Source organism: Thunnus maccoyii, chromosome 12 (genome assembly GCF_910596095.1).
Source record: "Thunnus maccoyii chromosome 12, fThuMac1.1, whole genome shotgun sequence".
Lineage (NCBI taxonomy): Eukaryota > Metazoa > Chordata > Actinopteri > Scombriformes > Scombridae > Thunnus > Thunnus maccoyii.
Window position 1 is genome coordinate 8,658,525 of NC_056544.1, and position 24,738 is coordinate 8,683,262.

The 24,738-nt window shown below is 38.5% G+C and overlaps 1 protein-coding gene and 1 long non-coding RNA gene across 8 annotated transcripts in view; both read right to left on the minus strand.

Annotated features, from left to right (window-relative positions):
- Nucleotides 1-268: 268 nt before the first annotated feature.
- Nucleotides 269-2,630, minus strand: LOC121909038. Its single transcript, XR_006099358.1, has 2 exons — nucleotides 2,415-2,630; nucleotides 269-1,091 (listed from the first exon to the last, which is right to left on the minus strand). It is a non-coding gene; the product is annotated as an uncharacterized LOC121909038 (long non-coding RNA).
- Nucleotides 2,631-18,376: 15,746 nt separating this feature from the next.
- tnk2b (tyrosine kinase, non-receptor, 2b) overlaps nucleotides 18,377-24,738 on the minus strand; it is a 62,937-nt gene continuing 56,575 nt past the window's right edge. For all 7 annotated transcript variants that reach the window (XM_042428945.1, XM_042428942.1, XM_042428939.1 and 4 more), the window contains 3 exons: nucleotides 24,182-24,277; nucleotides 21,624-21,754; nucleotides 18,377-21,015 (listed from right to left, as the gene is read on the minus strand). In XM_042428945.1, coding sequence (XP_042284879.1) covers nucleotides 21,009-21,015; nucleotides 21,624-21,754; nucleotides 24,182-24,277 — 234 coding nt within the window. In that variant the 3' untranslated portion in view covers nucleotides 18,377-21,008. The remainder of the gene's footprint in view (nucleotides 21,016-21,623; nucleotides 21,755-24,181; nucleotides 24,278-24,738) is intronic.

The following is a 24,738-nucleotide window of genomic DNA, read 5'->3' on the forward strand; positions in this document are numbered from 1 at the left end:
CTTAGAGTTTTGTTTATCTCTGCTTTGATTATCTGATTATCAGTCTTTCTCCTCAGTGCCAATCCTTTTTGACCATAAGGTTTACTGCAGGCATACTACTTAATCTGTTGCCCTCCTCTGTAGTTGCTCATGAGAGCTAAAAATCTACCTTATCTTGTGGTTTTAGAGAAACTTCGATCATCAGCGCTTAAACATCAGAAACTGGTCAGCCAGAGTCTGCAGGCTGCACAGTTGTGCTTTGTTCCCTCCTCTGTTCATGACAAAAATAAATGGACAGATGGCAGAGCAGAAACAGACCAGTGAAGACCAGCCACTGTAGCGGCAAGATTTTTATTAGCTTTGTTCTCATTTTGGGGTTTTTATTCACTGATACAACATCCAAAATAGTCATTTGAGGTTATAAAGAATTTACATATCACATTAAACAAGAAGAGGGAGAAGTTTAATGAGAACAAAAATGTCAATTACTTGGTAAAAGAGTTAAAGTTCATCAGGAGCGTGCCTCCTATATTACAAGCTCCAACAGTATCACAATCATCGATCAGTTGGATGTGGGTGTGTGTCCTCGTGTGTGCAAAACGTGCTTCCAAAGCACAAAACAAAATGAAAACATCTATAACATGGTTGATGTATTGGAACACGTACAGTCTGATGCAGACGAGGGTCACCTCGCATTGATCACATTAAACAGGCAGAAAAACAAACCTTCAGATGTGGGCAAAGACACAAAATGAATAGTGATGGCATTCATTATAGTTGAAAGTCTGAGTTCAGTGATACTGTTCAAGTTACATGAAACAAAGTTCTGTTTAGTGGCGTGACATTTAGGATTAAACGAGAAATGCAAATGATCTTTAACACTCAAGTAGCCTTCAGATGCTTACATCTTTTTCAGTTTAGGTGATTATATTTAATTACAATAAAACATATTAGAGCAAAAATGTCTAATTTTGGTGTAAATTTCAAAAATCAAGTCCAAATAGATCTTCAGCATATCATGGTTCTGACCCAGTCTGGCTCTTCGTCCCTCCACCAGTCCACCAGAGGTCTGTGCTGTCCACCAGAGCAGGTTAACTTCAGATGATCACAACCTGTTAACACAATGACCACTGACCAATCAGATCACAGGAAAAAAAGAGTCATCATTCCTACGGGATCCCGACATGGACAAAAGTCCTGAGTTTACAATAAAGTGACAAGTAAAAAGGAGCAATATATATATTTATAGGTCAGTGGAAACATTTTATTGTTCCAGGCTTTGTATTTCCACTCTGGATTTAAAACTTCTAACAAACAGAGAGATCGTTTACGACACTAAACACATAATGATGATTTTAGCTACATTTTAACTTCGCAAAGTTTACTTTATCCCTGGAGTGACAGTTGACAATGTGAATGATTTTACACTCTGATTCCATCACTGCAGCTCAGAATAACTAATTTTATTAGGAAAATAATCCAAATACTGTTAATTGGCTCCCATGATTATAAATGCAACATTTGGGTCAGATAGATTTCATCAGTCATTCATTAGTTTTCCACTCTTTGCTTCAATAGCAGAAACAATCTGGCATTACTTCAGTTTTATGTGACATATTCAAAATGATTCTTCATCATCCAATTAAATAGCAAAAAATACTCACTTTATATTTAAGTCATATATAATAATTCCTACATGTATTTTAAGCCTTAGCCTACATTTAATATGTGGAAATTATTTCTAGTGTTTCTACATTTTCTTATTCTGTTGTATAATTACAGGCTCATTTACATTTCACTTCAGTGAATATGATTTTTTTCTGTTCCTAAAACAGAAGTTTTCCGCAGGTGCTTGGTTATCACCGTTTCATCTCATATCACATGAAGTACTTCATTCATGGTTCTGATGATGTCACTCTTTCACATGAATGCACTCGTAGCTGGATAAGAAAGCCCAGAGTTGACTGAGCAAGTTGATAACCAGCTTCGTAGTATCGGTTTTCTGCACAGCCAGTGTTAGGCTCAGTGAAGCCAGATAACAAAAAGATATCCTGGGTATGTTGAACTTGCTTCGTAGCGCACACCCCAGGTACCCTCGGACTTTTTCCCTGTTTGTTTAACTGGACTGAGTGGCAGTAGGTCCGGGAAGTTGTAATTGAAGTTTGCTTTCACACTGGTTGTTTTCTTAAGGAAATGTGACTGAGGACTGCTGCTTGCTACACAATGACCCTCATACATACTATGTGCAAAAGTGAACTGAGACTCAGAGCAACAGTTGTCTTTAAAGGTTGTCAATGTTATGTTGAGGCGTGTTTGCTGTTTCTGCTCAGTGTGACTTGCGTATTTAAGTTATATTCATGTGCATGCTGGGTTTTTGGTTTTCAGTGTGCCCTGTGTTTTTCCTGCTGTGTTCCCAGCCTCTCTTCCCTCCTCACCTGCACTGCATCATCCTCATCAGGCCTGCCCTTTCCATTCTCCTGTTTCATCTCCTCATTCCCTTCACTTGAGTTTCTCCGCCCATCTCCCCGTCTGCACCTCATCTCCTCGTTAGTTCAGTTAGTATCTCAGTCCTGTGTTTCAGTTCAGTCTTGTGGGATCCTTGTTCTGTCTGTTTCAGTTTTGCTTTGCTCCTGAGGCTAAATAAAAAAACATTCTTCAGTTCATACTGCCTGTGTTCTTCATTTGAGTCCATCTCCTGCTGCTCCCTTTACACAACGTGGTTTCTGTCCACACCTGCGTCATCTTCTCCTCCTCCACCACCTTGAAGCACTTTTTATGCCTCAAATATGAACACAAACTTTTTTCTCATCTGCAACTATTTCACAATTCAGCAGCTTGGCTTTTACTCAGAGATAAGAACGGAGATCAGCAGCACACTACATCCTAATAATGTTTTTAAAGCTGGAATAAACTCACACAAACAGCTCCATGGTGCAAATCAAAAAGAGAATGTAACATTTGCATAGTTATCCACTATCTGTCCATAACTGCTTTTTAAAATACGGCTATGTGTTTTGCCTTTTATAAGTGAAAGGAGCTAATATAAATGCTCACACCCACACCTCTCTACAGTTAGTTCTGCTGTTGTTTGATCTGTTTTGTGCTTCTTTTAAATCTTTTGATTATTGATCTCAGTTTGTGATAAGTGTGTTCCAACACTACCAGCATTGTAGGTGTAGGTGTGAATCTTTGGGAATCTCATGATTTGATTGGATTCAGAACTGATTCTCAGTTGAATGAATAGAAAAAGGGCACTATTTTCAGTCTCTTGCTCTGGTATATTGTTTGCCAAACCATTCATTGGTGTCCTTATTCGACTGAAATACAATATGAAGCATAACTGGCAATTAAGATAAATGGTCTGCAGCCTTTTCATTTTAAAAAAGTTAACTGCATTAATTAATTAATCAATAAATTAATTTGAAAGCACCTCACAGTGTCCTGCTTGTATGAGAATAACAAACTGAGAGGGAGGTGGAGTGCTCCGCTGTGTTAGTATTAATGTCATGTGTCCAGCAGTGGAAAGCAGCCTCTCTGCTGCACCATTAGCTTCAGAGAAAGACATCGCTGTCCAACATGCTGAACGGCTGCAGGGTTTTTGAGGTGAAATAAACTGAGCACCGAGTCATTTTCTTCACCAGTTGGTTTAATGCTGCAGTGTGAGCTCCTCAGCTGGTCTCATTTGCTACTGCTGATTGCTGCTCCACTCCACTGAAATTAAGCTCTGAGTGATGGCATAGAGGGCTCACAATGTACTTCACATTTGTCTCGCAAAGGTAATTATTTAATCAATAAATCAAAACATGTTTGCAACCGTTGCCTTTTTTACAGACTCCCACTTAGGTCAGCTGAGAAAAAAAAGATCCATGTGTAAATCTATACTCTCAGTTTAGAAATCTGTGCACACGGTTTATAAAATGTGCCCTTGAATTCATAATCTGTGCCCTCAAATTATGAATAAGGTTCCAATTTTGAATAGTTCATGACCTTGCATATATGCGACATATAATAACAACAACTATTTTACACATATGTGCAACAGATTTATGTTACATAATTATAAAATACATATATGAAAGCATATTTGGTTAAAATATATGCTAACTATTAAAAAATATACTTATGTTTTTGTGATACATATATTGTTAACCATATATGTCCATATATGAAATTGTTCCATATATGGCATCGCAATTATATGTCATATATGTGATTCCACCATATGTACATACATGACATATATGATATTTTCATAAATGCACATATATTAGATTACGGTATGGACTCATTTTATTTATCGTTATTGTTTTTACAATTTTAAACAATAATGTAGTTCGTAAGGGCACACTTACGAATGGGCATGGATTCATTTGAGGGCACGAATTATGAATCTGAGAACACAGATTTCTAAACCGAGAGTACAGATTTACACATAGAAATTTATTCATGGATTTTTTTATTTTTTTTTCCCTCAGCTGACCCCAGGGGGGCTCCGTAATTTTTAAAAAGCTAACTCTAGCGTGTGCACACTGTAGACTGTTTTGATGCTGCACTGCCTTAACAGTTGAGTTCGGCCTTTTTAGTTCCATCAATATCACGTTATTAACTAACATTTAGAAAATCAATTTTGACATTTGTAATCGATTCAGGATCATAGGAGATAAGAATTGAGATTTGAATGTGAATTGAATTTTTTTTTCCACCCACCTCTATTTGATCGCATCAGAAGGCTGTCTCTTGAGTCACCCACACATATTAACAGCGCATTTTGCAGTGACTTGAATATGATGTGGTAAAATGAACATTTTGTCAGACTTGTGGAATCTTTCTCACCCTTTTCTTAATGCTGCTGATGGTAAATGACAGCTGAAACATGTCTCTTGAGTGGGAGGAGGCGAAGGAGAGCCTGTCTATGACAAAGAAGTTGTATATTTAGGATGACTTTGATTCCTAAAGCAGAGTTGAATTTTGATCTTTTTTCACAGGGTGTCTGGGAGACAGACGAGCCGGTCTTTGAGCCACTGAGTTTAATTTAGTTTACAACTGATCCAGTTATTCATCACAGGTGACAATCAAATAAGACAATCATCAAGAGGCACACACACATCCATGAATTCTTTTTAAACTCACTGTACCTTCCCCTGAACAGAAATTGTCCAATCATTGCTTAGCAGCTGTAAGTAGCTACGGCAGGTCTGTCAAGCTTTGGATTTCTCCTCATGAAGGGGTGTGCATGGTGGTCTGATAATAGACACTCTCGAGAGTTAGGAGGGTAATGTTGTTTTTTTATGGCCTTTCCACAACCATGAAACAAATGCTTGTTATTTCCATGTCTTCAACATGGATCATCATGTAAAGATGCTGACTTTTTGCCAGGGACGCGTAGCTTTTAGCTCTTTTAGCCTATTATCATGTATGTAGCCATCAAGTGCATATTAAGAACCCCTTTTCTCCTTTTAAAATAAGTCAACTGCCAATAGACTTTTCATGTACATAAATGATAAATTAAGGAAATTGGAGAATTGTAAACAAGACAGCAGTATCTTTTTGTGATGATAAGTTGTTCTCTATCAAAAGTCAATTGGAGGAATCAATTGGAGGAAGAAGGAAGAATCCAAAAAACCAAGAGAACAAACTGCCCCCTTTCTGTCAGAAAATATGATATACTACTACACAGATTATGGAGGGTGGCACTAATGTAGTCAACAAGCAGGATTCACACATACAGTAGACATCAGGCCCTTCTTAGTACTTGAGGGCAGCGTGATGGCTAATTTTGACAGATATATCTACAAAGGATTTTGCCATGATAGGCAAAATTGAATAGGCTGAGGGGCAGGTCAGTGTCACCTTTCAGACAGGAGAGGGCCGGGCACTTACTTTGTGTTTCTTATAGCTGAGGTCAGCTCGACTGGCCTCCATCCATTGAAGTTAAACTGAAATGAAGCTTGAGGACAAGAGCGACTGGTGATGCTTGTTGGTGTTGTGACTGAAGCCTGAAAGAGTTTTTGTTTTTATCTCTTCTTGCTCAGTGATGAGGAGTCAGAGTTGGCATCTGTCGATGCAGGACTATTGCATAAGATGCTTGGTGCACTTTAAGATGGGTTTTCCTCAGAGGACAGAAAGACAAGCCGAGAGTGTGTATGCAGGATTGCGAAACCTACCTACTTTGCAGTCTCAGAGCTTTTCAGTTTCCTCTGGGGTCCACACCGGTTTGGCTTGATTGAAATTCTGATTGCACTATCTGAATAACTGCCTGGTCAGAACTGCTTCAGGCAAGATGTAATATAGCATATTAATATAGCAAAATACAAAAAAGATTGAATATTCTGTCCTCACAGGTTGGAAAGGTAACCAGTTCCAGCACATATCAGTGAGAATAAAGAGTGCAGAGTTGGGATGTCTGGTGTCCAGCTCTGCAATGTGTCCCTCTGATAAGCGTCCCAGTTCATCATTTCTTGCTGGTGGGTAAGATGTAGATGCCAGCTGAAATTAAAGAGTAAAATAGTAAAGGAAACCAGTTTGCAAGCTAATGACCAGTGATTCACACAGTATTAAAACAAAGGCACTGGCTGAGGAACTGATGTAATAATTTATGTGATTCTGTGCCAGTAGTCCACAGACCATTGTTCTGGACTGGTTTCCATGCCGATAGTATTTTGTTCTATTGGTATGGAGTGGGTTTCGAGAATTTATTGCCAGACCTCTTTTAGACCACTAACCACACATTTTTTACCGTCACATCAGACATTTTAGTGCTGTTAAACAGGATATTTTTACCACATTTTACCGTTTTAACCTAAACCATGATCTTTTCCTAACCCTAAACAAGTGGTTTTTGTGCTTAAACCTAACCATTTTAACCCAAACCATGGGAAGGATTGGAGTATCACCTGCAAGCAAAAACATTCCTCCTCCATTTATCTTCTACTCCTCTGCATGGCCTATAAGCAAACTGCATGGGATCAATTGCATACTTAGTTTTCCTTAAGATTTCTGGCCTTACCAGTTTTTCAAAGGTTTTCATTAAAATTGATGTGAGAGCAACCGGTCTAAAATCATTAAGAGTTTTGGGGCAACTGGATTTGGGAACAGGGACTACCACAGCATCATTCCAGATCTTAGGTACATGCTGTACCTGTACCTGTCTTATCAAAAATGTAGTGGAACACAGGACTCAGTTCTTTTTGCACAAGATTTAAGTGACCATAGATGTTGTTAGATCTAGGACTCTTATTTAATCTTACTGAAAGGCCTTTTCAACATCCTTTTGGTCTATGTCAAAGTGCTGATTGTCTTCAAGTTTGTGACTCAGTTCCTGAATTTCATTACTAAAATCAAAAGTACATAAAAATCATTGAGGACATTAGCCAACTCAGTATCTGAACTCAAGCCATCTAAAGTGACATCACCACTGTTCTTTGGATTCCAGAGGGCCTTTTATAGTTTTCATGCTAGACCAGACTGAGCCAAGGTTGTTTGCAGCCCTCTTGTTCTCTACTTAAGATTTATAGTTCTGTTTTGCTTTTAAAATTTATGTTTTCAGCTCCTTTTTAGCTATACGCAGATTAGAGGCTGCTCCCTATTTTTAAATATGGGCTTATTTTTCTGTATGCTGGACGGATTTGGTCACCCATGGTTTGTTGTTAGGGTAAATTTGAACTCTCTTACAAGGAACAATGCCCTTACAAAAGGCAGCATATGAGCATGTTACATCAACAAGTTTTACCAAATAATCACCACAAGACTGTTTCAACATGTCCCAGTCAGTGCAATCATCACATTCCTGCAGGTAGAGCACAGATTCTTCTGTCCAGTCTTTTATGTCCTCTGTCTGTGTTTTCTCTCCCTTTAAAACTATTTTATATATGGGCAGTAAATGCACACCGTTATGATCCGCAGAGCCCAGTGGGGGTAGTGGGAGTGATTTATAAGTGTCCTTTACTGGCTATTAACAAAGATCCAATATCTTATTCTGCCTGGTTGGACAGGAGACATATTGGTAAAATTTTGTAAGTATCTTTTCAAGGGAGACATAGTTAAAATCACCCAATATGAAGTTTGGTGCATCAGGTGAAATCGACTGCAGTTTTTTCACTACATCAAAGATGGTGCTAGAGGCATAAGTGGTATTTGACTTCAGGTGGATGTACACAGTTGTTATAAAAAGTTGTGGAAACTCACGGGTCAGGTAGAAAGGACGCAACGATACAGATAAAAGTTCTAAATCTGGTGTACAAATGCATCCTCTGATGAGTCACAGAGCTACATTTGTTAAAATATAAACAGCCTTTCAATCCAGAAAAATGGAGCTCCAAAACCATCAATGACCAGGTCGGTGTCCCGGTTGCGCTCTGTGAGCCATGTCTCATGAAGACCATGATGCAGTGTTGTGTTCACAACTTGTTTCCGCTGCCCCCCAAATCATTGAATGTAGGTTTAAAGATGACACAGGGGAGAGGAGAGACGTAAAGAATGGAGTCTATGAAAGTTTAAAGATGAAAGAGGCAGAGGAAACATAGACTGTAAAAAAAATAATGGACATAGCCACCATTGGTTTGTGGATTCCCATTTTGAAGCCTCAAGTTTGGTATTCTGAGTTTTGCCATCTTGGTTTTTTGGAGCGAGAAGTGACCATACTTGGACGAGAGCAGAGCTGCCAAGTCTCATGCTTTGACCGTGAGACTCACACAATTGACACAGATCTGACTATCTCACGCCACACATGCCTTTTTCATGCTAACTTTTCATTTTGCTTCCTTCCGAAATGTGAACGTGCAATGTTGTTGTTTTTGTTTTTTTGGGTTTTTTTTTTCAAATTTAGACGGGCTGAGGCGTAGAGCGTAACAAGGCTAAGGCAGCACTTTTCACCATTGTCCATGAACGCACCGATCATCTCTTTGAACTGAAAGCGGTGAAGCTGATAATTTATTCAGATATTTATTCTATTTGGATAGACCTGAGAGGCTAAAGTAGGGAGTATCAGATGGTGGGAGGGACTTGGTGAGGAGCATGGATCTTTCTTATCCTAGGTTTTGAAGAAAAATATGTTTAATATCTGGAGTATAGTAGGTCAGTTTATCACAAATAATGCTCATTTTATTGTGAACAAATTAAGTACTACTAAAATAATTCAGTTATTCAAAATTAAAACTACATTTCCCATAATCCCCTTTGGTTTCTGTTGCAAAGCAGATGTTAGTTATTCAAAGAGTTTCTTTTGTCTTTGCTAAACTTTGAGGTGTTTTTTTTTTCACTTTCTTTCTATTGTTACTAATGAAAAATATACATACAACGCAAATACAAGACGCCCAACTCACAATAATACAGGGTGCTGAATCCTTAAAGTAGTGAGAATGAATAAAAAAGGCCTAGAACAGCAAACCTAGTTTACTTATTTTTAATTGCCACACGGACGCTTCGGGCAAGATGCCCTTTTTCAGCATGTATTCTGGCAATCTACAATAATTAACACAGGTGGGATTAATTATATATATCCACAAGTCTCTCTTTCTATTGTTACTAAAAAGCTTGAAGAGAAGTTTTTAACCACAAATGGCACAACGGAGCATTTTTTGATGAATGCTATCTCACTGATTGACAGCTGGTGGCAGTAACACGGGGATGCAGGATGCAAAATATTGCAAGATCCACTTGTTGATCACGTCCCCTTTTGAAAGCTCTCTACAGTAAATCACTGTTCACTTTAGCAACACATTTTTCATCTAACTTCATGTCAAAGCATTTCTTCTTTATTTCTGTCACAGTACAGTGCTGCGCTAATGACATGTCATTTGCAGCTGTACTATTAACACAGATTTGTTGTGTTTTTGTATGCTGACTTCTGTCAGCAGGACTTGAAGCTCCACAGTGTGTAGATCTTCTTTTTACCTTTGGGTGACATTTCTATGAATGAAACAAACAGAGAGGAACAGGTAGCCTTGTACAGTGATTTAGGAGCATCTGTAAGTTTCTGCAGTTAAGAGGGTTTGAATCTGACATAGAGCAGTCATATGAGCAAGTTTCACAGAAAGCAAGAAAGTAAGAAAGGTTTTGTTAAGAATGCAAAAATGTTCCTGTGTGAGGTCCAATGTATTTTGGTGAGAAACCAGCAACAAAGCCTAACAGGGTACCTTTAACTACAAATGTGTTTAATCTTTCTAACAATCATGTCATTTGTTCACATTAATCACTGCAGTCGTTACATAATTTTCTTTTTTATTTTAATAGTTCAACTGCCAGAGGTAAAATGTGAAACAGAGCACCTTTTTAATAGGATAGATTTGGAGAGCAATCAGCCTCAAAAGTTGAATCTGGTGTTACAGTAACTAGTGCAGCAGGCCAGAGGTTGGCTGCAGGGGAATAAAAATGGACGGGGTCTCACATAGAGAGCTGGAGTCATGCAGTAGCTCCACTGTACGTATATGTAGACATCCAGAGGGAGACCAAGGTAAAGGCGTAGATGAGAGAAACTCTCCTTCCCTCCAGAGGGACTCACAGACAGGAGCTGCACTCTTGACTCACTGTAGCTCCCTATATGTGTGTCGCCTCACCTCCCAGTATTTAAAACCTCTCTCATTTAAAGAGGATTTTCTTTAACGTATCCTATAGGAGCAGTAGCTTCTTACAGTATATTGCTCTTCTGTCACATGTACACAATCGCCTCTGTGTGGTTTTATCTGTTCTCAGTAGATTCACAGAGGCTGTCAAAGTTTAATGCAGAGAAAGCAATCATTTTTTATACACACAGTGTCAGGGCTCTGTGTAGCACCTGTCCACCCACCAAATGCAGGTAGAATTCGGCAGTGGCGTGTAACACAGTCGATCTTACTAGCCACTTTGGAGCAGCGCTGCAGATTGATCTGAGGAAAACTGCTGCCTGCCTGCCTGCCTGCCTGCTGCAGCTACGAGAGCATGGTCAGGTCGCTTTAACACTCACACAGACCTTACTGGTGCATCTACACACAGTTCACATCCACTTGTGAGGATATAAACCCCTCTCTCTCTATCGCTCTCTCTCTCTCAAACACACACACAGGATTCTGACATTTTAAATTAGGAAACAATTGATTATTGTTGTTAATAAATACTTAAACAGACAAGGTTTTTCTCCTGCTAGGTTTTTTCAGTTAAGTTTTGTTCTATTCAATTAATCATCTACACCCCTGCACCACTTTTATTACACGTAATAAGAAGCTACTCTTTTTATGTCTTAATCTGTTGCATGTTTTCATACCAAAGCAGCTTTGCACACAACCTTATCAGAGCTGAATATTTGACTGTAGTGTTATATATTTTATGTTGTCTTGATTTGGGTGTTTAGAGGGATCATTTACTTTTAAAGGGTTGTAAATCAAACAACAAAATTGTGGCTAGTAAAAATGCTGACTGGCAAGTAACTTGTCTCTTTCTCCAATCCTTCACCAACTTCTCCTCTAAAAAGGCCATCTTCACCCCTCTTATATCTCTTCCGCTCCTCCTCCTACCTCCACTCCCTTCAATTTCTTGAATATGGCATACTGTAAGTGGTGTACAGCTTCTTTTTTTTCTTACCCTGACAAAAATGGCAGTGCTATTACTTCTCTTACTAAGGGAACAGTCACTTTTGCTTCATTTTTTTAAATCAAGTCTTGAGTATCCAGAAATTGCTTTTTGATTACCCCCAAAAATGACTGATACTACACCACCACCACTATCATTAAAACCTTTTCTATAAAGTGAATCTCTGGTTATTTGTCTGTCAAAAATGCCTCATGGAATTTGTAATCATATATAATGGTAACTAGTGGGGAGCTTTTGCAGTGGAAGGCAATAATGTGAAAAAAGTGGGACCAACACGAACACCGCTCCTTATATGAATGCACACTTAGTTTTTAAGTAATTGCAGCAAAAGTACAAGGAGCACTCCTGTTACATATTAACAGACAGCAGTTAATGCAGTCGAAAAGTTTTATATCTTGCAGCTGTCATACACTCACAACATGATACTTCTAACTGTCCACCTATACCTCCAGGCCACACGTGCACCTGTTCTGTGTAATACGTCTGGGTATACACGTGTATCGGCACTTCCAGCAATCCAATTACATCCATGACTGGAGGTCGGTAGAGGGAACATGCACATAATGTACCAATATAATCGTCAGACAGTCATTCATATGCCCAATAACAGCAAGGCTCTCTAAACATTTAAACATTCACATATTCACATCTCATTTTGTCGAATGATAGGACATGCTCCACAGCCGCTCGGCATATATGATTATATCATGTGATATTTTAAGGCCTCATGGGAGATTAATTCCAGAATAAGTTAATATTATGGGTTATACTGTAAGGAGTTTCCAGAAGGGATTGGATACTGTATTCAAACAAGGGTTATAAATAGTTAAGAAGGTGGCGTTCAGGGATCAAATGGGAGTTCATTAGTTAGATAATTCTATAATAACCTTCAAGCACATGGGGACATCGAACAAAGAGCTACCTTTAGCCATGAGCAATGGCTAAAGAATGGCTAAAGAACAATGATTAATCGATTTTCAGTGTGGAGGTTCATTATTGTGAAAAAAAAGTGATCAATGTCGAAGGGAGAGATAATGAGGGCCATTGGAGAGAGAAAGGAAGAGGAAAAATAAGAGAGGCAGTAAAAGATTTAATTCCTACAACATGTTTTGTCTTCTTTAACCTCTTCCACTCCCCGCAGACACTGGTGTCTGCAGGTGACATTACTGTCTTTCAGAGGCTGTAGTGGGCTCATTTTTAAAGCTACAGTGAAGATACTGGTATCATATGAAACTAGACGATCTAAGGAATCCTTTGGTACCAACGAAAAGGGCTAAATAACACTCCAAATTTAGGCTAAATTTTGGCAAGGGAAAAACTGGCATGGCGAGTCTCCCCTTTTACACACATGCCAGTTTTTGCAAGCAGTATAAATGTGTTATTTTCACCTATTCTAAAAATGGTGTATTTGAATAATTCTGCATACTGGGGTCCCTAAACAGTCTTGGAATTGCATAAATTGGGTATGACTGGAAAGCTGAGACTTTGCGGATTCAGTGAGCCTGATTGTATTCATGTGTGATGATGTTAGTCCCCATAGGAGCCATTTGCCATAGTGAGACCATTTTTTGAAACTTGACATCACTGTATAAAATGACCTATAGTGACCTCAAGGATAATCACAGCCTCATGAAACTTTACAACCACAGACCAGAGACCGAGGGCATTCAGAGGATGTATGGCTTTCCTAGGTTAATTGACAATAAGGGAGTTTCTGAGCAATTTCCAGAACAGAAGTACTTGCCATCCAATTGCTGAAAAAATACAATTCTTATAGAAATCTCCAAATGTCTTAATGGGGTATTTTTATAAATTCTCAAGTGGTCAAAATGGCTAAATTTTGCACCAAATCTGTGCAACAAATGCTATCAACCCAAAAATTGCTGCAACAACTTATGAGACATAACTGAGCATGGCGATGACTGTCATATACTTCCATCATAATGTTCTAGGCTCTTATACACTCTAAACTTAAAAATTTTGAATAGGTGCCTAACCAAAACATAATGTTCATTACAGATTTATTACTAGAAAAACTTGACACACAGTGCTGCATCTCAAATTAACCTTCAGGCTCACATCTTTCAGATGATGTAAACCACTTCTATGTGTCATATACTGTTGACCTCCCCCTGAACATCCCCTGTCCCCCCTAAAAATGGATCTATAGCAGGGGAGTGGGATTGGAAGAGATTAAAGCCCCACAAGGGCTTTTTTTAGTTATTTTGGGTGGTAGATCTTTGTTCAGGTTGAAGGTGGGCAAAACTATGCTGGAAAGTACATGAGTCTACTAGACTAATAAGAAGGGGATGTCAGTCAGCCATACTGTCTTGAGAACAGGTCTAATCTGCCAGAATAAGTAAAATCACCTGTGTGGGTGTAACATTGGTGTGCAGGGTCTTTAAAGCTGCACTAATCAATATTTTTATATTAACAATGGATCAAAAGACTCTGAGTAATGTGTAAGGAATTGCATGGAAACAAACCCACAGAGAATTACAACCAACTCTGCAGTTCCCCTCAGCTCTACAGATCGTTTTAGCCACTTTCAGCTCAATGTTTTAGATTTACGGCCCACAACCTTATTTTTTTAGTTCAGTATCACTGTTCTCATCCACATAATTCCCAGCCAGCTAAATGCTCTGATAAACTCACAGTACAAAACCGTACAAGTGGAAATAAAAAATCACTTTGCTAATTAGAATCGTTGAATATCGTCCCAACATCATTAGCAATGGCTGTGTTTAAGTGTCCCAGTAAGCCAAGCCAGTGAGCGAGCATGCACAATACCAGGACCGGGAACTGACACATCTAAATTGAATGCAGCTATCATTAAAGGGCTGGGGTTGTGGAAAACAAGAAAAATGGGCCTTGGGATGGATTAGGCAGATGGTAGGGGGCCTCCTGTGCTTTAAAAGTATAGTCCTTTCTTCTCAGTCTTTTTATGTTATTTGAAATGTTGAAATTTGCAGCTCAAGTGTGAGTGGTGTTGAGGCGGAACACACTAGAAAGTCACACCAGAAAGTCAAATCAGATGTGCTAGGAAGTTTTAGCATGAGCCGACCCCTGCCGTAACTCCTGTAGTCGGAGTTTGCATTTCAGCCAGATAACAAGCAAAGCAGGACACTTGAAGTGTTGCTGGTTGTTCAGCAACTAAAAAGACTTAACAGCCTTCCAGACAATGGAAATTTACATCAAGAATGGCTGAAATTCAGTTTTGGAAACATTCTTCCCTCCGCATGTGGTTGTGTGTGTATGTTCCGCACATTTTACGGCCAACAGTCGGCTTAACGAAACTCAGTACGGACAAAGTTTTAAAACACAGTTCTGTTACTCAGCTAAAAGAATATATCTGGGCTAAAGCTAAGCTAGCAACCTCCAGCTATGTTTGAAATAATTACTTTTACTTTGTGAGGAAACGTAGACAATTTATCAATTTAATTTACCTAAACATCCAGTTGAAATCTCAGCTGTGTAACAGCAGGTTTTTCCCCTTTGTTCATGATCAGGCTCCAGTTCATAACCTGCTTTACTAACCCTAACCCTGCAGACATTACTCCAGGTAAAGATGTGGCAAAAGGGAACTTCCATTATTCATTAGGTAGTATTCTGATTGGCTGGGGGTGAAGGTGGGGGCCCCACCTCCAGCCAATCAGAGTGGGTGATCATTAATAATGCACATTTTATGTAAATAGCTTCCGAAACAGTCTGCCGGAGGACAGAGGGGAATCTAGGCTGTAAGGAAAGATGGATTTAGAGAAATCTAAACAACCTTTGGTGAATAAAATGTCACAGGTGTGTTTAAAATAGACTCTATTTATAAAAACGAGTCAAAAAGGGCCGCGATACCAGATCTTTAATGATATTAGCTCCACCAGGTGCCTCCAGGTGGCTGGCGACTTATAGGCCCATTTGTGTTGTTGCAATAATTTTTTTCTGTCGTGTGTGTGTGAGCCAGTGTGGCAAAAATAGACTTTGTGAGAAAAGATAGTGGAGTGAGGAAAAGAACCGGTCCCTGCAGGCTATATTGCTTTTTAAATTATGTCGAGCAGTACCAGCTTTCCAGGTGATTTCTTTATTGTGTGTTGTATTGATGTATGAGTGTTTACTTTAACCATTAGAGAGACGTTTCCATGTTCACAGTAATGTCACTGCAGCAAACATTGTGGGACATTTAAGCAGCCAGACTAAAAACTGTATTAACTTGACAGGACAGAGGAAACTGAATTAAACTTTTAGCTTCTGAAATAACAAATAACATTTTTTTGACAGCTTTGATGGAGCTCAGGATTTATCAGGAGGACGGCTACTTTACTCCAAATGATAGTCAATAAATAATAGTCAGCACCCCTGCAACCCTAACTGAAATCATGTTCCCGCAGCTATGGCCCCTTGCATTTCCTGCTGTGACATGTACAGTATACTGTGTACTGTAGTATGCTTTCAGTCACCGGTGAGGGGAGCTCCACTGCTTAAAGTTACTGATTTTCCTTCTTTTCTTTCTCTTTGACTTCTCAAAAGTCTCTCCTGTGTGCCCTCCCTCAGTCTGTCTCTCTCCACTCCTCAGTTGGCCGATCCATTGCTCAGTAAAGGTTTGTGACTGTGCTATACGCTCAGCTCCGAGCTAAAGAGCTAAAGCTCTGAGCAACTCAGAACAACAGAGGATATGGTGAGGAAGGAACAAGACAGTCTTCTTGGGGAAAAATGTACCTTTGTTAAAAAATGTATAATATTATAATATATTATATTATGTTATAAAGAAAAAGAGAAAAAAGAGCAAAGAGAGATGTTGAAATCATATTCTACAAAGTAAACTGTAGACACACACACAGATAAATATATATGCCGGAGGATTTCTTTTCCACACGGCAGCACAAGGTAAACTCTTATCTGCTCCTCTGCACTTGGCAGCTCTTCCCCTGCTTTTTTGTCTCTCTTTTCACTTCATTTACCCTCTTCTGTTTGATGAAAACCACAATAATTTCTCTGGGGATTCCTGTGAGCCCATGGCTCTGGTGCCCAAAACAACAGGACTGGGTAATGGTACACATGCACACACACACACAGACACACCCTCATTAGTAAGCAGAAGCTCCACAGCTACAATAGCAAAGTAAAGAGAATAAAGATGATGAATGGTGGGGCAGTTGAAAAATCTCAGACAATGTGTGTTTGTGTGACTGAGGGGTTGGCAGTTTCCTACTCTTTGCCATCTTTTAAAATTTCCACCAATCTGTTCTTTGCTCTGCCACATCGTTAAGTTTTTATTCTGTGTTAATAGTATTTTATGTTTTATTGACTCAAAGGTGTTTTTCATCATTAGGATTCCATGCGTATCATCAATAAACAAATGAGTCCACGATATGCTCATTTAGGTCCTAACACACTATAAACAATTTATGAACTATGAACCATAAAGTGTTTGGTGCTACAGCAAATGGTATGAATATATAATATGAAGGTCAATTGATATGTGTGTGGTGAGGATCAATACGGTCGACACATGCAAGGTCCAGGGGTTTATTTTCTCACAGCGATCAAGGCCTTGCATTGTCGGAACGTCGATGATCACAAACACAAACACAGCCTAATTGATTGGGATTGATCTGTCACATCACACACACACTAAAGCCATGAGGGCTGGTGGAGGGAGAGTTCTGATAACTGCTTCCTTATAAAATCACTCACAATCCACTGCACGCACAGAGCTCAAAACTTTCATTTTGTTTCACTTGAATATTTCACTGTGCCTTGTAGTGTAATTTAAAGTCATTGATTTCGCTTTCCAGCCCTAAACTCTACTATTTTGGTTCACTCTCTCAGCTCTCGTCAGTTTCCAGCAGCAGGAAAACACAAAAAAGCTCTAAAAACCATGGTGACAAATTAAAATATTAATGTAAAAAACATCACAAATTTTAAAAAATAATTTCTGTAAATGTGTTATCTAAATCATGAACATGAATACAAAACTCATTCCACAAATGTAAACATTAGCTTAAAAACTGAAACTTGCAAAGCTGGTCATGTAATAATGTATCCTCTTAATTACTGTATGAAATAGCCAATTTCCATTCTCGGACTGTTTCTACGTGTCTTATCTTCCTTTGCTCTCAGTCCTCAGATTTGTTTTTGGTTAAGTTTTCTCATTCTCCCTGCTGAACCTGTTTTGATGCTTAATGCCCGTAGGCCACCAAGCAAGTGATTGACAGCGTGTGTCCCGGCACTGTGCAATAAGCTAATATTGGCCGATATATAAACCTGGCCCATTTCCCGCCCTAACTCTTATGACTTAGAAAGTCATGAAAAATGTCCATCACAAGTTCTCAGAGCCTGAGGCAGTGTCCTAAAAGTGCTTGCATCCAACCAACTGTCCAGAACCTAAAGTTATTCCTAAACATAAAAAGAAATGCAGCAAATCATCATGCTAGCATGCTGATTTTTAGCATGCTAGCATGCTGATTGATTTTCAAAATTGTCATTGACTGATAATCTAGGAAGTGAAGCGTTAGATACTGTAAACATACATGTTCCTGGAGCTTAATCCTGTTGTGGTGCTTATTAATAATGCTGAAGAGGACAGTAATGCTGCAGTTTCAAATAAAATGATTTTGTCAAAGCTAATTAGTCAAACTTTTGTTATATTTTAATAATTAGCTCTTATCCAAAATCCGACAAGTTCCACACAACCCTCCAGGTTGTGTGGAACTTGTTGGATTTACTAAAAAACTAAATCCAGGTAGCTTGATATCCCAAGCAGTGAACTCAAGCTCAATACTCAAACTGATCAAAGAAAACTTGAAGGTGATGTGAAAAAATCCATGAACAGGGAGAGAGGTAAAAAATAATTAACTCTTTAATAAAAAATACATTTATAAATTCGGCAGCATGAACTTCTCTTGAGCATTTCCATCAACCCAGGAGGAGAAAAAACGAGAACCAACTGTACAAGTAGGCATTTCAAATAAAACACATTCTGGGAAGCAAATACATATAAATGAGACAGAAATGGCAAGTTGGATTGAAGGAAAAACAGCAAAAACAATATAAGTGACTTAAAAACGCAGACAGTTTCAGAAGAAACCGATCTGGCGAACAAAGACTAAACAGAACTGAACAGAGTTTTCTAACATCAGAGTTTCAACACCACAACAGGAGAATGTTGCTTTGGGTCGATCATAACACCACAAGGTTCACTTCAGTCCTTCTAACACATCTACAGCAGCTTGGTATAAAGAGAAACAACACATTAACAGACTGTGGAAGCAGCCCTCACATCAAGTTGTCCTTATGCACTGGTTACCAAATGGTAAAAGGACAACTTCTTTCTACTTTCGGGAGGAAAAACTGACTCACCAAACACTTTATACTGAAAATGGTATCAGACAATTGTTTCCTGTGCAACAAGGATACGTAATGACAATGAAAGCTCTATTTTCACTGGATGGCACTGATGGATGGACAGACTAGGAGGTTACAGGTTCTACAGCAGCCTTATTGCACACGAGAGGAAGCTTTTACTGAAGGTTGTCATCCAAAATCAGTACTGTACATCCTTTATAAAATATATTTCCAACACGTTTTTTTAAACTCTGTATTAACTTCTTCAGAGGCCATTTAAAGTTTCTGCCCAAACAGAACGGCTCTGGGTTTTTGTGGACATATGGAGGGGCTTGATGGTTTGGAGCAAATCCAGGGGTCTACATGTGGACATACACGCTTATAATTTAAATAGATTAGTACCAGTTGGCAAAGAAGGTTCTCGTTTCCTGTGGAGAGAAGCACCGGAGGGATTGTGTGTCTAGTATTGTTTTTCAATGATTTGTTGACCACATTAAAGTGAATTTTAGAAGTCAAAGTCCTTTCCTCTTTGAACACAAGCCGGAAGAAAAGTTCTCTGTGTTGACTGAATTTTAAACCTTACATATTGACCGTTCATTGCTGAGGGCTGTGGTGCGATAAAACCCAGACAGAAAATGTACTGTCACGTCCAGCAGTGAGTTCACCCCTAGCTGACGCGTACTCCCCAGTTTTAAATTATTGCCCCTAAAGCTGCTGACCAAAATATCACAGTTGTGGTTGTAAGTGATGATTATGGGGCTGGATCTGTGCCTGAGGGTGAATTTCACTACATTGCTCTTATTAGCTGCCAACGTAGTCTAGGTGCATGCAGAAAATACCAAGTTGGCAGGAGTTTTCAGCTGATGCACAGGAGTTCTGTGTGGGCAAAGTGCTTAGACGGAAGGAATAAGGAAAGACTAAAGACTGGGGTGAAGGAAGTTTCCACTGACTGGGTGGCCGTTTTTCTTCTTGAACCACATGAGGCAATACTCACAGATTGGTGTTTAACTCAAGTGGAGACACATTCAAATCATTTAGAGAATAGACTGACTAGCAATGGACAAAACAGTCTTCTCTGGTCTCTGAGCTTTATATTCAAAACTAAAATATACCAATATTTAATACAATTGTTGCCACACATACTGTACATACATTTAGTTTTGTAGGTAAATAAAAAGTACATTTTCTAATCTTCTTTTCCCATTAATTTTCTTGATTAAGGTCAACACTTTGAGTCTTAGGTGAGGTGTTAATACTGACTAACTCCCCACATCAAATTGTAAAAATTCATCATGACTGAAGAGGTGAGCTAAATGTGTTTACACACACACACATTCTCACTTTCCTGCACAGGCTTTCAGCAGCAGACAGTCTTCATAATCACTATAACCATTCATCTTTATAGCCGTAAACAGGCTAAATTACTTCTACAGTATGGCCTGAACAGCCAATTAAATATCGGTTTTGTATTTTGTTGTGTTTGGATGTTGAAGAGGTAAACTATACTGAAACACCAGTTTTCAGTCAAACTGTACTATTTAATAGTTCTTGGCATATCCTGACACGATATGATGATCTCTTGGCAAAGTGTGGACCTTTTATACACAGTGCATCTGTGTATTTGTGCTATTTAACTCATTTTCACCTCTTCATTTTCACCTCAACCTGACCGTTTAATGACTTTAACAAAAAGAAAAGAGTCTTATTGTGGCAGTGATGATAGTAGTAAGTGGATCTGAGAGAGTATGGTAGCACCCAGAATCTGTGATACTGTAGGGACCTGTTAGGGTGACTCATTGACCAAATAGCCTTGAATGCACAAGGACAGTGTCATTTGTCATTTTTGAAAGATGATGAATGGTGGTATGCAATTTCTTAATAAGTGCAACAAGTCTTTTTTGCTCCCAGGCTAAGTTTCTGTATCCATGGTGAGTATAAATGGAGCCGTAATGAAGTTTGGTATTTTGTGCAAGTTGAGTGAAAATGTGCTTGATTCCTACACTCAAATAACAGTCTTCTGATTGGATGTGTGACTGAAGAGTCAAACAAGAGGGTCAGGAGCAGAGTCACCCCCTCTGATGGTATTGAGGATGAAATTCCAATCAGAGCTCAGCAGCTTGAGATTTCTGTCACCGCCTGCAAATATGAAGAAGCTTTGAATTAGACTGAGAAAATAAAACAAAAGAGACCTACTTTTCAAGAATCAAAAGCATTTCCATAATATATATCATTTCTATAGAATGGAACTGTTCAACAAAGCAGACAACTTCTTCAGTCTAACAGCTTTAGCCTTACCCAAGACTCATTAAGAAAGCAGCAACAGTGTTCTTCTATGTCTGCTGGTAAATTTTTAGTTCACTTGCAGTCAATTCATATTTGGAGGAGGGTGAAATCTCCAGCAGGTAAACCCAGCTAGGAATCAGATTTTAAGATTAAAACCCTCTTTATTATCATTTCTCAGCACTCACATACATGGAACGAAATTTATCCTCTTCATTTGACCCATGTGACCTGCATTTGCATTTTAATGGTATGCTTCGCAAAGACAAATGTGATGAAACTGGCCTCATGTCAGCATGTGGGGCAAGGTCGCAAGTGAATGGATTCAATTTCCGGCAACAATGACCAAACATGCACTCAATAAGCATTACTGTCACAATGCCAAAGATGCAAGATTAAAAATCTAGACTCGATGTACATTAGACACTCTGGGTGCAGCTATAGGATATATACTGTAGTTGTACCTCTGTCTTGTTGTGGATCCATAGTTATCTAACATCTGAGTGCTGGCCACCTCCAGGTTCCAGTCACACATCTCCAGCAGCTTAAGACACTCAGACCTGCTCCTCAGACCCAAACAGAACAACTGCTCCACCTGCGGAGAGACATTAAAAAGATGAAAAACTCTAAGAAGCTGGGTCCAAAGTAAGGGAGAGAGAAAGGATGAGATGGGACGATATAGTGGAGTCACAGGGTCAGATACAATAAGACAGAATAATCTTTTAACTTATTCATGTGAGTGTGATTTCAGCACCAGTAAGCACATTGTAAAATGATTACATCTTTAAACAAACACACTTCTTCTGTTTAGATTGCATTTGAGACTTTTAGATTGCATTTTCTTTATCCTCTAGACTAGCTGCTACTATTAAGGAGCACTCAAGTGTTCCCTTGCGCCTGCTGCCATCCAAACACGTTATGTATCCTGCCTCAGTGGCCCCATACACAGCCAGCTAAGAGGGTGCTGAAGACTGCTGTAGACACATTAGAGTGTCAAATGCTTTTTTATTTATAGCAGGCTCATTGCTGTAGCAATGACCTGATTTTCCTTGAGGGATCAACAGAGTAGCTCTTATCATAACCTGATATGACCCTATTAAGTAAAGATTACATTCAACAACTTTCAATGTCTACCTGTTTGCAGTTATATCCTTTATTAAGCAGAACTAGGTCAAAACCTGGTATATATATGGCTGGACCATGTATGAAGAGGGCTTTTAGTTTGTGTGTTGCCTGGTTACTATCAGACATGGACATCACAGCATTTTTAAGATGTTTGTTTTTATGTGAGTTTCAGTTTATTTATTTGTACTGCACTTTTCATACAGTAGTTGTAACTCAAGGTGCTTTGCGTGTAAGAAAAACATTAAAAATACTTAAAATACATTGCACCAGATTTTGGGTGTAGACTATATAGTGTTGTTGAAGGGCTGAGTTAAGATTGAGGCTATTTTTTAATATGTGTTATATATTATTTCACTTAACCACAATCCGAAAAATAGTTGCTGTAGCTATCAAAATAATCATTAATAGCTAAGTGTTTAGTGACGGCGCACAGATCCTCTCTTCTCAAATAGGCGTGGATAAACTGACCACATACTGTAAATATAAATGTTATTTTCTTGCCTGGAAAAAAAAAAAGACACAGTGACATTAACAGTCCAAGAGCGAAAATTACAATAGCTTAATCTCCGCCATTGCTGTCAGTTGCTGCAAAGCACATCCTGGGATACTTGGCTTCAACAGCCGTCGGCCGATGGTGTAACTTCATCACTCAGTCAGTCAGTCAGACAGTGAATGACTCAGTGATGGACAGATGGCACCACTGTTGCGGTCCAGCCAAAAAAAGCTTATTACAGAAAAGGACTCTGAGGAGCACAGCAATGTTTACCACTGAGGACTCTAGTTGTCCTTTAATAACTGCAGTGCTGCAACGTAATCACTCATCTGTATCATGGGGCTTTTATTCTCATGGAATGAAACCATGTTTGTCGTACTTACGTTGCCTGTAAAAAAGTTTGTTTTATTAAATCAGTTTGTTTTTATTGTCTGACAGCTTACTTTATTATTTAGAGACTAATACAACTAATTTAAAATAACATAACTAACTTTATGAGACTAATATTACTTTTATTTGCTCCTGACTTTATATGTAACCATTTATTTAATGTCTGGCATGTATTAACACTGTTAATATAGTTACTTCAATATTATGGAGGCCCAAAGCTGACAAAAGGTTTTCAGATGAGTAAACAATGTAACTAAATTAAATGTAAAATAATTACTTATATTCATTTTTATTATATTTTATTTTCACAAAATAAAACTTTTTACTTTCCCTTTAACTTCCAATCAGTTGGTAACAAAAAAGAAAAGCCTTTTCCTTATGTTGCCTCCGATCAACTTTTATGAAATAAGTTTTCAGATTATTTGACATGATGAGAAAAGAGACACCAAATCACACGCTTCTACCAAAAAATTAAGAATTAGTCCAAGACTTATTTCCATTCTGGTACAAGAGATATGCACTTGAAGATGAAGATAATGATATAAAGCTCCACTGATTTTACACACACATAAAACACACACACACACACCCTTGACATCCAGCGACACATCCTCAACCTACCATCTCATTATCATATAAACATGAAGGAAATGGGAAATGATGTGCAGGGAAAATAGATAGATGAATGAATGTGTGCCAGTTAGAGAAAAAAAGAGCTAGTAACAGAAAAATAATAGAATAAAACAGAATGTTATTTAACTGACTGGAGGTTAAAAAAAAAAACAACTTAAATTTCTTATAAAACTAATTTTAATTAACAATATTATTTATTGATGTATTCAGTTATATTTTACAATCGTTGGTCAGTTTTGGGTCTCCATATGATACACTGATGAAAACTGTTGATAACTGTAATAACTATAGAATCATAGTATCATGATATGGCAAACATGGTTTTCAGTAACTGGCTGCAGTACATAAGCTTCTCCACAGCATACTAATAAATGCTCTCACCTTCAGGTAATGCACAGCTTTTTGAACATTCCAGTTGTGGTTCTGGAGGGCGGTTTGGCACTCCTCTAGTGTCACGCCGTGAACTGCCTCCTGCACCTGAATCACACGACAACTGTGTAAGTCACTTTGAACACACATACAGGCACTTCCAAAACTGACTTTCAGGTAAAAATATCCTCATACTTATTATACTTAAACAAGATTTTTACCATTTTTGGCACTGTGAGCTGACAGCAGTGTTATGAGAGAGCTTTACTTTACTTTACTTGAAGTTTCCCCTGAAAAAGCATCACATTGCTGAAATTTGAGTATCACTGTATTTGAACAGTCTCCTATCTCATCACAAAAATATATTTGTTCTGTATTTTATATACACTCAAAGGCCATTTTATTAGGTACACCTGTGCAATCTAATGCAATTCAATACAACAGCTCTAAATAATAAACATAGAGTAGAATTATCACCTTTCTGACAAGGTCAACAAAAACTGAAGATGTACAAGCTTTGTAAATATAGAATTTATGGCAGAGCTCTTTTATTAGACTGCATTAGATTA